This window comes from Triplophysa dalaica, chromosome 9, assembly GCF_015846415.1.
Source record: "Triplophysa dalaica isolate WHDGS20190420 chromosome 9, ASM1584641v1, whole genome shotgun sequence".
NCBI lineage: Eukaryota > Metazoa > Chordata > Actinopteri > Cypriniformes > Nemacheilidae > Triplophysa > Triplophysa dalaica.
The window spans coordinates 20,932,891-20,946,044 of record NC_079550.1 but is presented as its reverse complement, the minus strand read 5'-3'; the positions used below and the strand labels follow the sequence as shown (position 1 = coordinate 20,946,044).

General features: G+C 38.6%; 1 protein-coding gene across 4 annotated transcripts in view; it reads right to left on the bottom strand.

The window, feature by feature from the left end:
* Positions 1 to 6,278: 6,278 nt before the first annotated feature.
* The window catches only part of fat3a (FAT atypical cadherin 3a), a 111,302-nt gene continuing 104,426 nt past the window's right edge, over positions 6,279 to 13,154 (bottom strand). For 2 of the 4 annotated variants that reach the window (XM_056756492.1, XM_056756493.1), the window contains 3 exons: positions 12,517 to 12,576; positions 10,641 to 10,676; positions 6,279 to 9,916 (listed from right to left, as the gene is read on the bottom strand). In XM_056756492.1, coding sequence (XP_056612470.1) covers positions 9,414 to 9,916; positions 10,641 to 10,676; positions 12,517 to 12,576 — 599 coding nt within the window. In that variant the 3' untranslated portion in view covers positions 6,279 to 9,413. The remainder of the gene's footprint in view (positions 9,917 to 10,640; positions 10,677 to 12,516; positions 12,577 to 13,154) is intronic. The other 2 variants (XM_056756494.1, XM_056756495.1) reach the window with 1 other exon arrangement.

Here is a 13,154-nt window from a genome sequence, read left to right as displayed (position 1 = left end):
TATAAAATTAAATAAAAATTGACTATAGACTAAATAATCATTAACGAGAAATACGACTTTAAATATAAATGATGAACCACTGTGAGTGCCATGAGTGATAAAGGTCTGGAGACAAAAAGACCAAATAGTCCCAATTATATATTACGGGATAAATATTATATAAATAATTTGCTTTATCCGACTAGACGTAGTGTGTCAAATGTGGTAGTTCATGATTATAATTATTCTGTAATTAAAATAACTTTCTTTTTCGTCCCAACCGAATAGAAAAGCGCAATAAACCGGAGCCTAATAAACATTTGTATATGAAGAGTTTGGTTCCAAAATGAGATAAATTGGCATTTTTATAAAATCCTGTTTTTAATTGTACATTCCAATTAATATCGATCAAACTGCAGTTGGTTTGTTTTGATTTAAGCCATTATAAAAAAACACAACTAACTAACATAATAAAACCCTGATAACATAATAAAAAACGTGATTTTTGAAGAAATCATTTAACAGAGATCTCATTTTTGGAACCAAACTCTTCATGTGCTGATTTCTCCAAAAACTGCAAACATAACTTCCCTGAGCACAGTTAAAACATTGCTTTTAGCGGCACAGCCCAACATGTCAAACATAATTATCCATTCAGTGCCAAACAGTAAATAACACGCTAACCTCTAACTTGAACTTCCAAGTCTCTAGCCTATAAAGGCAGACCACTTATCTTACTTCCGTCATGCAAACATATGGAAGTCAATCTGAGAGAGGATGAAGAAGTGTGGCATTATTCATTTAAGAGACCGAGGGTTTACATCCTTTTGCAAAGCTGTGGCCTTTCCACCCCGGAGAACTCTCGACTGTCTGCTTCCCTTCTCCCCGAGACATGCACATGCAGAGAGATTATCCGAGCTTAACACAACCTTGTGAATTTCCTCTCATCTTGGAAAGAGGTTCCAGAATATCATTAACTGTTGCTTAGCCACATCACAGACTCACGCAGATGTTCCCTCGGCACAAATCTTTGCGCTCATAAATAACCGTTAATTGCGCCAGTTCTTGTGTAATGCATATGGACTGCTATAAATGTGCACGTGTCTTAAGAAATGCATTTGTTTATTTAATGCATGGAGTTGTATACTAACGGGTGAAAAAATTAGAATGTGCATAACGTGAAATGTATCCAAAGTGACACGCATAAACATTCCCAATCTTTTACGGATGTCACAGCGAGAACCGCAATAATACCAGAACTGTATTTACAACCGAGCGCACGTTCCATATCTTTATTCATATACAGATACAGAAGAGAGCTGTAGTGATGTGCGCTGGAGCGTGTGAGGATTTATCTCTGCAACCCAGCAGCGTCACGCACCACGCACAGTAAATCAGCCTCAGTTTTTTTAGGGGATCCAACACATACATCCGGTTCTACAACAACATATAACACCCTGCCTGCTTCAATCATTCCAACTGAATGTGTTTGAATGAATAGTTGTTGTCTTTTTTACACCCACTTGGATTAAAGGAGGCGGAAACCAAACTGCAACTTGTTGGTCGGGTGCGCGCGTGGGTACGGGCTGATTGTTTGAGCGCACGCGCTCTTTAGGGGATCGGGTTATGTAAGCGGTCGTCTGGTTTCTCCTGTAGAGAGAGAGGGAGAGAGAGAGAGAGAGAGAGAGAGAGGGGACTGCCTTTGATGTCACACAGTAGGAAACCCTCCTGAGACCGGCGGTGCCTGCCACTGTCTGTATGCGTCTGGGTTTAATTTATAGCGCATGTGAAAGAACGCACGTGTTTGTGCGGATGCGGATGCGTATATGCGTTACGCATTAACTCTGTGGCACAGTTTTGAAGAAAAATCTTCAATAAAAGTGAGGAAAAATGTTCATTTTGTTATCATTCTACCCCCCAAAAATGTTTGTACATCACAACTAAATTTGACTGAATGTCATCGAATTGGAATTATGTAAACAATGTGGCATTTATTTTTGGTGGAACATTTCACAAAACATATGAATGAACCCACTTTAATGCATTACATTTTCAGATGTCCCTGGACCTCTGTAAAATGATAATGATAAAACACATGTCCAAAATAATTTTACAATGAAATTAGATATGAGTGCGAGTCAACCAAAAGTTCAATTTTAACCCTCCTGTTATGTTTGGGGTCTAATTGAAGTGGATAAAACATCAATAAGAACACTTAAGTGAATTGATAAAAACAACGTCCAACAGCAAACGCTTGTTCATATATAAAAAAGCTCTTGAAAGCATCATTGGTTTGCAGGTGCACAAGCTTGAAAATTTCATATCGGATCGATGATATTCATATTTGAATTATGCAACTACCCGTTAGGGCCGCTGCACCTCAGAAAACCTTTACCCTGATCATTGCCATCCTGACATGTAAACCGTCTGCTCTGCTCCACGCTGTCACAAGCCGGCTTCATTATCGGCTTTAAACATCCTACATCCTCAATCTTTCATGTCACATTAATCTTTCATTGATGCTCCAGTGATTCTGTGATGTTAAACCGCTCTGAAGTCATGTACACTCACTATCACATGGGTACGACGTAATCTATCCCGAGATGAATGCAGTAAAGAAGAATATTGGAATGAATCAAAAACAACCTCTTTCAAGACAGATTACTGATGTTTAATGACACGTCAAATAACCCGGATATGTGGCATTCCATATCTTGTACATAGATTATTCAAGAGCTGATCTGAAGTCGGTTCATGCTTCAGTACTCTGGTTGAGTGCCGCTTATCAATCACAGAATACAGTGAATGAGATCTATGGAGAAAAGAGAGAATATAATGAATGAGAGAATTAAAGAGGAAGAGAAGGAATGAAAGTGAAAGCTCAAGCACGTACACACACCTAAACTAAAGAACTGTCCGGGTGCAGCTCAAGCCGTCTCTAGATGGAGTCCATTGTTAAATCAGTTGAGATCCACTAATCCAGCGCAAACATAGAAACAGACTTCTGCTTTCTCTGACAGTATACAGGGTAAAAAAATCTGGGTTTAGACAAAGACCAAATGTGTGTGCAGTAAACCGGCTCGTCACCTACTTGAGAAAGACCTGGTGGAGGCATTTGGATGCCTCAGGACATCACGACGCCCAAGGAAATGCAGACATTTACTTGTTTCACTGTGCAAGGCGGATTTATCTTCTTAATAAAACAAACTTTCTTGTCTCGGCATCTATTCTTTGCTCTTCCACTTGATTTCTTGCATCTTCAGGAGTCTTTTGTTCTTGCCGTTCGATTTCGCTGCCAGTCCTTCTGCCAACCGCAATGAAGTTTTGCTGGGGAGCTGAAAGACCTCACAATGAAGAAGACGAGAGGAGACAGAGATGAGGAACAGATACATCTTGCAGACAAAATGTTAAAGATTAGGAGACAAACAAGGACAAAGTCAAATAGAACCATACTTGCCTTCGCACTTTTGAAAACACATATTGAAAACACATAAATTACATTTAGCAGCATTTTCATCAATATTTCTACTGACATCACTAGTGTGAATGTGTGTTCGCATGGGCAAATCAATGCATGTGCTTGGTTGCTTTTTCCTCCAGTAAATTATGGGACATGACTGGTCCGCCATGTTTAAAAAGTGGCCCATACGAAACAGAAAAAGGAATACAATTGTTTGTTTTTGTCATTTTGAAATGAAACAACATCATTTTTAATGCAGTTCTTCAACATTGAAACTTAATAGAAAAATTATAAAGAGGCTACAATACAAACTGGTTCAACGTTAAACTGTAAGATTCCCCACGTTATGTTAAAAATGATGCATTTAGTTTTGTGAAGTACTTATCGACAATATTATATTCAACAAAGTTATTATTGTGATGTAGCATGGAAAAGGAAAATATCTGAAACCTTGTATCGCCATATTTCATGATTTTTATCATAAATCATTATTAGTCACGCTTCATGTTTGTCACAGTGTTCTGCAAATATCTAACCAATAAAAAGTGTCAAAAAGTGCTTGTCAGCTTTGATTACAAAGTATTTTATCATCTGTACAGTGTTTTTTCCATTTCCTGAGGTTTTGTAAGGACAGCGACAACACGTTAGAAACAACGTTGAAGTAAACAACGAGTACAATTTTGGGTGGAATTATACCTTCAATACTTTTGAACTAACTGGACACTGGAATGGCTTCAGAAATCCCTCCAATCAAACTGTGAATTTCCAGACAAAGCACATTTGCAGTTTAACACAAATTGAATTATTGTAGAAGCGAATGAGGATAAAACCTGCACACAAAGAACTTTGACACAGTCTAACATTAAGACTCATTTCACAACAGATTAGTGTGTCAGGGTTAAATTATGTCTCGATCTACTTCATGAATATCTCAGCAGAAAACGCACAGTAGTGTAGGTCAGTGTTCCAACAAGTACGTTTTTGCATTTTTAAATTCACTCCAGTGAGAATAAATAATTGAAGTGGACAGCATGGTGGAAATCCAGGTCATTTTTGTCCTTTATTACATCTGTTGCATTGCTATACTGTTACTTTCTCAGGGCTTTTTCAGTGCTATCATACAAAAATAAATTGTATTAAAACACAGCTCTCTCTTTGTTAAATCTGGTGATTTTTTAATTAAAAAGCTCATTAGAAATTGAGTGTCAGCATTTAAAATGTCACCAGTGCCTTAAGTGATGTACATAAGCGCAACTGAACAGGATCTTAAAGTTAAAGGCAAAAAAGTGAATGAAGATAAAGAAATCTAAGCACCTTGGCCACTTGAAAGCTGCCACAGTGGGGAGATAATGAGTCTCAGAAGCTTTCAGAAAGAGAACGTCTGATCACTACAAACACACACACACACACACAAACACACACACACACACACAATTAAATACCAAATCTCTGCACTTTCTCAGTTTGGAAAGACTACTTAAGTCTGATGAGTTACTATTGATCCCAAACTCCAGTTACACAACACACATTATATTTAAACATCTAAAGAAGTGTATTGTAAAAACTGTTCTCATGATGACAGTGCTTCTTTGATTAGTGAACAAATTTTACGCCAAACTTTTTCAACAACCGGCTGAATCAGAAATATCCTCATTGAGAAGCATCAAGTGACCATTATTACACTGATGGTGAAAAACTAAGGTACTTTAATAACCATACAGCAGAAATATTGACAGAATGTATTAGTAATATGTTTACGACCTGATTGTGTGACAGTTTTATTAATAGATATAAAGGAATTGGTTTTAAAAGGACAGAAAAGAATTTAAAGGGGTCATATGGCTTCAATGAATATTATCGCTTGGTTTAGATATAATGCAACGTGTATACATGATTTAAGGTTAAAAAAGCTGTATTTTCCACATACTGTGCATGTTTGTATCTCCTCTTTCGATCGCCTCTTTTTTCAACAAAGGGAGGTGTGCTATGATTGGCCAGTTAACCAGTGCGTAGTGATTGGCCAAATACTGCAAGCATGTGACGGAAATGTAACGCCTCTTACCATAAATGGAACATCAGGTTCCAAAGCAATTGTTCTGACAGGTACGCCCATCTTACTTGTGTTTACATTTGGGCGGTGAAATCATACCACAAAATGACGTAGATTAGTGGGGGTGTGGTTACACGAGGCGTTTCAGGCAGTTCTCGGTGAGCATATGATTTTAGATAGAATAGATCTTTTGCCGAGATACTTAAATTTTTTCAATTGTACGTGTTTTATACAAGCATGGGCAACTTATAACACACCAAAGACATATTCGTGCCATATGACCCCTTGTCGTTTGTAGGGGCGATTTAGCGCATCAAGAATAAAAGTTTGTTTTAACACAATATTATGTCTATGCATTGTGCATATATATTTTTGATATACATTTAGGGAATATTTGTATGTATATATTAATATTTATACATAATTTCTGTTTAAACATTTATTCATTTTTATAATATTTACGTTATAAAAATATATTTACACACACACACATGTATTTATACATGCTTTTATAAAAACAAAATTAATATGCACAGTGCACAGACATATACTATGTAAACTTTTATTCTCAATGTGATTAATCATGGAACAGCCCTAAACAGAATTTCATTAAAAGATGCAAGCCTTTCAGATTAATATAAACGTAATCAAATATTGTTATTTTAAATCTAAAGGACTGTATTTCTCAAACTCATGGTTGAGGTTTAGTAAACTAAAGTGGGAAACTTACATACGAAATGACATATGTAAACAAATTTACCTTAAGGAAGACAATGAACTTCAAAACGGTTTCAACAATACTCATCATTTTATCATTGGTTGAAAAAAAATAAACACCCAGAGGTGAAAAAAAGACATTTTACACTTAAAACAGGCATTTTAATACTGTTTTACACAGTCAACAGAACAATTTCAGAGGTGAAATTAAATTGAACGAAATTAAACAAACAAACGACAACCGAAGTAAAAATAAAACACCCTGTCAGAGCAGAGCAATTTCATTTAATATAAACATGGTAAAGCAGAAATAAAAATACACTTTTTAAAGATGGACTGAAATGTTGGTATTTTGAAAATAAAAAGCAGAACTGTACAGAGACGAAAACTGAAACATAAAGGAAGCACACGAGCCAAAACCACGTGTGTCTTCTGCTGTTAAAAATGTTAAAACGATGAAAAATTCATATTTGTCGTATTTTGTCCCTTTTCACGCTCGCAGGATTCAGAAACCCTGACATGATTGCAGTTCAATATCTACAAAATCTGCATTTGAATAACTTTATATACACTGTATATGTACAACAAATGACTTCAAAATTATAGCTTTTACAAAAAATTGTCCGTTACAGTGCACCCTCACGGCAAACTTCAAACCAATTGCGTCAAAATGTTCCCTTCCGAATAATTTGGCTTTCCAATTCAAAATTGGTCCACAGTTTTCAATCCCTCTCCTTCTCTCAAACATATTTTGAGTATTTTTTTATAGATTTCACAACATTTTCTTTTATTCAATATTCAGTTTCATCCATGTCTCTCTTCTTCTCTCTGACGTACAGTTATTGATTTCTCTCTCTCTCTCTCTCTCTCTCTCTCTCTCTCTCTCTCTCTCTCTCTCTCTCTATCTCTCTCTCTCGTTTCTTTCTTTAGGATTGATATAGAATCCGAGAAGGTTGGACTGTGCGCTACAGGCATGTGTCATTCTTGCATTGCATGTGCCACATAAACATCTCTCTGATCAAAGACCGATGACGTTCTGCTCATGAATTTCTGATATGCAATCATGATGCTTTTATAAGACACAATAACATTATGACAGGACGGAAAACGTGTCCTTACAGAAGAGTTTTGCCCATCTTCCTTTAAAACACACCCCAGTAAACACACATACAACATTAAACCATCCGTTTGAAAAATAGTGCTATTGAGGTTCTGTTGTCAAGCATCTGATGCAAGGAAAGTATGACATGATATAACCGTTTCAGACTTGGCTGCTGTATATCGACCATCAATTTAGTGCAAAAAAATATAAAGACAAACAAAAACTCAATTTAGACAGAGACGGAAATTCCAGCGTAGAGAGATTCAAAACTATCTGTGCTTCTTGACTTTTATATAAAAACTGTTTAAATTAATGTTTACATACAAAAATGTACGTCCAAAACCTAGTGAACTGTCTTGCTGTCTCCATAGGCAGCTGCCTACTAATGCAGCGTTCACACCAAATGCGATTTATGTGAGCTAAGTCAATGCAATGACGCAAATAGATGCAACTCCACACGGGGCGACGTGAATAACGCAAATCGGGCGGCAATTGTGTCTTCCGCGCAAATTAAAAAATTTCAACTCGAGCAAGAAATGGGCGCGAAGAGCTCATTGACACCTACTGTTTGACACAACGAGACGTCCGAAAGCATTTTTTGCGTAATTCACGCGAAAATAACAAACCATTCCTGTGAGTAAGAAATAACGTGTTTTGTGTGAACACAGCATAAGGCCATGTTCAGACTTGACTTCTTTTTTAAACTGCTAGTGGCTGTTTTCCATTATAATCCCATGGAGTAAACCGTGTTTTTAAAAAAGTCCTGAGCGCTTTTTTAAACGCCAGCACCGGCGTCTTTTGAAGTTGGAAAAACTTTATGAAAAAAAAATGCCCTACATCAAACACCTTTTAATAGCTAACCAATGACAAACGACTAGCGAGACCTGTTGTTTCCATAAGAACATGCAAGAAGGTGATTGGTCGAGCAGATTAAGCTTGAAAAAATAAATTGGCGCCTGATACGACATTTGAAGCATAGTTCCATATAAATGTACGTTAAATTTCACCTTCAATAACTTTTGATTCCATTTCTAGCAAGAAATTAGTATTGTAGGTTTTAAATACGTGATTGGTTATTGCGAAGACGCTCTCTGTTAATAATTCAAATAGACTTCCGATACGCTGCCTATGAAGCTGAGCTGCCTTCGTGCACAAACGCTGCCTCCGGAGTCATTGCCAGCTGCTATTGGTAACAAACAACTTTTTTCCATAAAAAAGTGCCATTGTCAACTTTTTCTTATCAAGAAGTAAAATGTGAACACAGCCTTAGGCTGTCTAAATCACTTTAGCTTACTCAAACCAGCTGAAGATCAGCCCAGTCAGACGTAAGACCACAATGAACCAGCAAACCAATTTAAACCAGTTTAAGATGCCTTTTCTGAACAGAGAGGTGTCATAATTCATAGGGATACAATAATATGCATAAAAATACATAGTGCACACAAATAATGGGCAGAAATATATTAAAAGGGCTGCAATATTATTTGAAATGATCGAAAGATGTGCATAACGCAAGACTGGAAAGAGTCTGCCTTCTATTCCCAGAAAGAATATAAAACATGTAAATTGGTTAACTAATTTTAGTTTTCAAACACATTTTAATATAGTTTCAAATGATATTACGAACTTTAAAAATAAACTTTTTTCTCATTTTCACTACACCATTTTTGATTGACACTTCAATAATGAATCAAATAATATTGCCAAGTACTTTTTGGATCGGTCTTCACCCCAGATTCAATGCTGCCTAAAAATGCTAAGGAAGCAGTTCACCAGGTTTTGAAACGGTCTCGTCTTTCAGACACATGAAGGGCAGCATCACAATAAAGGTGAAAAGAATAGCATGACATTTCTGGAAACATGTCTACAGATCATTGGTCTCCTTACGCCGTAACGCATCTTGTTGCTTTAATCACATGGTCCCCACCCATGACATCACTTCCTGTGCTTTTAAACGTGGGCAGGTCTGTTCGCAGCCGAGAGTCTGTCTGTCTTCAGACGGTCTATCTGCAACTGTCCCGCTCACAGTTTTGAATCTTTTTTTAGTTTGGTAGCGCAGATAACGGCGTCTTTACTTCCTGACATTTGAGCGTACGTAGTGTGCATCACACCTCAGTCTGCTGCGTATGCAAGTGAGCTTCCTCCAGACTATCCAAACTTCCACCCGTTTCAGAGTCTTCGAACCCGCAGGGGGTTGAGGAAACGTCGGATACGGAGGAGGCGTTGACGGATAGGCGCTCCTCCCTACTGGCCAAAGTGCTGAACTCCTCCCCTGCGGTGCCGAGCGGCAGCTGATGCGGGGGCAGGTATTGGCTGGGGTGGAAGTGTGGGCGGGGCTTACGGTCTCCGCTAAGCGTGCTGTCCCTGGAGACGGGTTGATTGGCGGGCGATGTGTCGAATTCCTCAGTGGGAAGAGGCGGGGGCAACTGGTCCCGTGACATGAACTCCTCCTCGTGGGGAGGCGGGTAGTCGCTGTCGACGTCAAATCCACCGAGGTAATAATCGGTTTCTAAGGCCACGCCCACTTCACCTGTCTCGTAGGTGGGCACTTCATCGATGTCGGGTAGCCGTGTGCTCGGCAGCCAATCGGAGTTGTCCCAGTGGTACGCTGTAAAAAAAACCAAAAAAACAAAGTGAGCCAACTGTCACATGACCACCACGCCGGGTCCATTCACGATCCACAGTGAGTTTTTTCGGCATGCGCTGGCATTCTGAGGGGAGTTAAACAGGTTAGACATAGGCCATTGCATTCCACAACTTCACATGCGGGTCTTGAGGGAGTGAGTGAACATGCCTGCAGGGTGATTGAAAACACCAAAGTTCGGAGGTCGCCGACACACGCAAGCGAAACACATTAATCCAAAATGCACACAGGAAAATAAATGAGCGTGAGGCCGGCATGCAGCGATGCGTGAAACACAGAAGCGCAGGGACGCACACACAAACACGCACCACTGTACAAAGCTAATCCTGAATATCACAAAACATCAATATCAAACGAAAGAAAAGCACACAGTCAGCAATGGAAGTGCTGAGGGGGGAAGAGAGACGAGGACGAGAGGAAAGACGTGACACACGCGACTGCAGGTACTCTGATGTGCGTGTGTGTGTGCAGACAAAGAGCGTCTTTCTCGGCTGGATGATGTGACACTTCCCAGAATGCAAGAGCTCGGATTGTCAGCAATACGGAGGGGAAGAAGAAATAGACTGAAAACAAAGGGTGTAGAGGGAGGAGGTCGGGAACTCTGCGAGATTTAGCTGAACAAAGCAAGAGTACGAGAGTGTGACAGTGAGAGAGAGAGAGGGAGAGAGAGAGAGAGACAGCGAATCACCTCTGTTGTAGTTTTGACCTTGATCCATAACAGACACTGGCAGGCGGAAAGAAAGGACAGAAAGAAAGAGAGACGTGGGGATCAGTACCAAGTATACCCGCACACCGACATCAAAAAAGTCAAATTTACAATCACAACTGATGTCTGGGTGGTTGCCAGGGTGTTGCAATGCAGCCGTTTTCTTGGTGGACGTAATGGTCAGAGTAAACTTTACATGACAACACCAAGCCGCATGATTTGAGACAATGTTCAAGTCAAGTCATGTCTAAAATCATGCCGCTTGATATTATTGAAATGTGTGCTGTTGCCATAACAACCATTGTTCCATGGTTACCGATACTATTGTAAGATGTAAATGAATGAATATGGGACCTCCTCCAGACAGCATCGGCACATCTTTATGCCACTAGTGGTGTTTGCTTAGATAACATCACCATAACCGCTTATACTTCGATGATTTAAAAACAATCTCAAAATGCGAAGTACGAGCAATGCGCTTGTATAATAGAGATGTTTACCTTGACAAACACGGTGACTAGTGAAGATAATAGAGATAATGCCGTCTAAAGAACATCCTACATTCAATAACCGCAACTGTAACTGCTGTAACTACAGTATTTTAGTGGAAATTTTAGCCGCTGTCATTTTATAAGGGATAGACAGGTCGAGGCATAAAGGGAGGATGAGAGAATACGGTGCAGTAAAATGTACAGGTATGTGTGTGCGTCTGATCTGTGCTGCTCTCTCGGTTTTACTGGTTATGATGAAGCTCAGGGCTGAAATGTCAACTAAATGTGGACCGTAAGGAAACGGAGTCTCTCATCCATTACTGGACGGAAAATCACATGCACACAAAAGTGCAGACACTATCAGTTACCATGCCTCAGAGCAATATCAAGTACTAGATTCAGCATATTGTCTTATGCTCTTCTCTACGTTGTGATAAAAACACCTACTATAATGTATTTGGGCAATTTAAATTAACTAAACAAGTATACAATAAAAAATATATATAGGAGTTTTAGTTATAGAGGTAGTTCACACAAAAATTTAATGCTTTCATGATTTACTCACACAAAAATGTATTTATGTTAGTTCTGCTGAACACAAAAGGAGATATTTGGAAGAATTGTCAGTTCTGTGACATCATCGACTACCATAGAAGGATAAATTAAATAGTAGTCAAAAGTACTCCAGAACTGTTTGTGTTTCTAAATGTTACAAAATAACTCATTCTGTGTTCCAAACAACAACTGTACTATGGTAGTGAATGATGTTCCAGAACTGAAAATGGCTGACATTCTTCCAAATATCTTTCCTTGTTTTCATCAGAAACAACCTGTGGGTGAGTGAATGAGGACAGAATTTTAATTTTTGGGGAACTGTCCCTTTAAGAGACCATTTCAAAGAGTTTTTTTAAACATTTCAAAGTAAATTTACTATTTATATATGTGTTTAATTGTGTTTAATATGTGTTAAATTTTATAATTACTTGTGTTTCATTCTGTGAATTACTAACAATATTTCTTCCAAATTTCAAATAAAAATCTTCTATCTATTTGCCTTTATTTGCAAAAATCTCAAACTGGAGAAACAGGTCAAAATAACAGAAAAGATGTTCTGTATTTTTTCAGACCTCAAATAGTGCAAAGAAAACAAGATAAATAAATATATATATATTTTGGCAGGTTAAGAGACATGAACAACAAGTATTATGTTGTACGCACACATATATTAAAAGCTAGGTAAATGTGTGTCTCGCTGAACCCTTATGCAACCAGAAATAAAGAAAGAGAAGACTTGAGATGATATTGTGTTTGTGGTAAAGCGACAAAGAGAAGATGCTTTATCAAAATCCAGCGGAAGGAAAGGGTACCTTCATTTTCAATTGTGTCGACTGCATCATTGACCAGCCGAATTACCGTCACTATGGAAGCTTGGGAAGAGAAAGCAATGAAGACCCATCAGAAACGTTCACACACTCAAACACACAAGCACACAAGAGTCCAAACTCATCCAGAGGTCTCGGTTCAAACAGAACAATCTCCACAATATTAATAACACTAGTGGTCCACTGCAGAAGCTTCTGTGCCCTGATTGGCTGCTGATGACTTTAGCTGTGACCAATGAAAGGCAAGCATGGCATCATTCCAACCAATCTGTTGAGAAATGGTAATGATGTGATCACGTACACACTCGCTAACCTGCACAGGTGAACACATGCTGCCCTCAAGTCACATCTCAATGATTGTTTGAACACGGAAGCAATATTGCGCACGGATATTTAGTGCGATCAGAGAAATTGAATGAACTTCCAGAACGATTTATGGACTGCGATGGAGGAAAGCTAAAAAGCTTAATATTATGAGAAGCATGTAGTTTGACAACCTGCAATCCATAACCTTCGCCACTCTATCGCCATCGCTGTTTGAAACGAAATTGCAGGTGGTGTTACATCCTTTTTTGGACGTGGGCTGAAATGAAACCGAATTACTTTCATCACTGATTTTTATC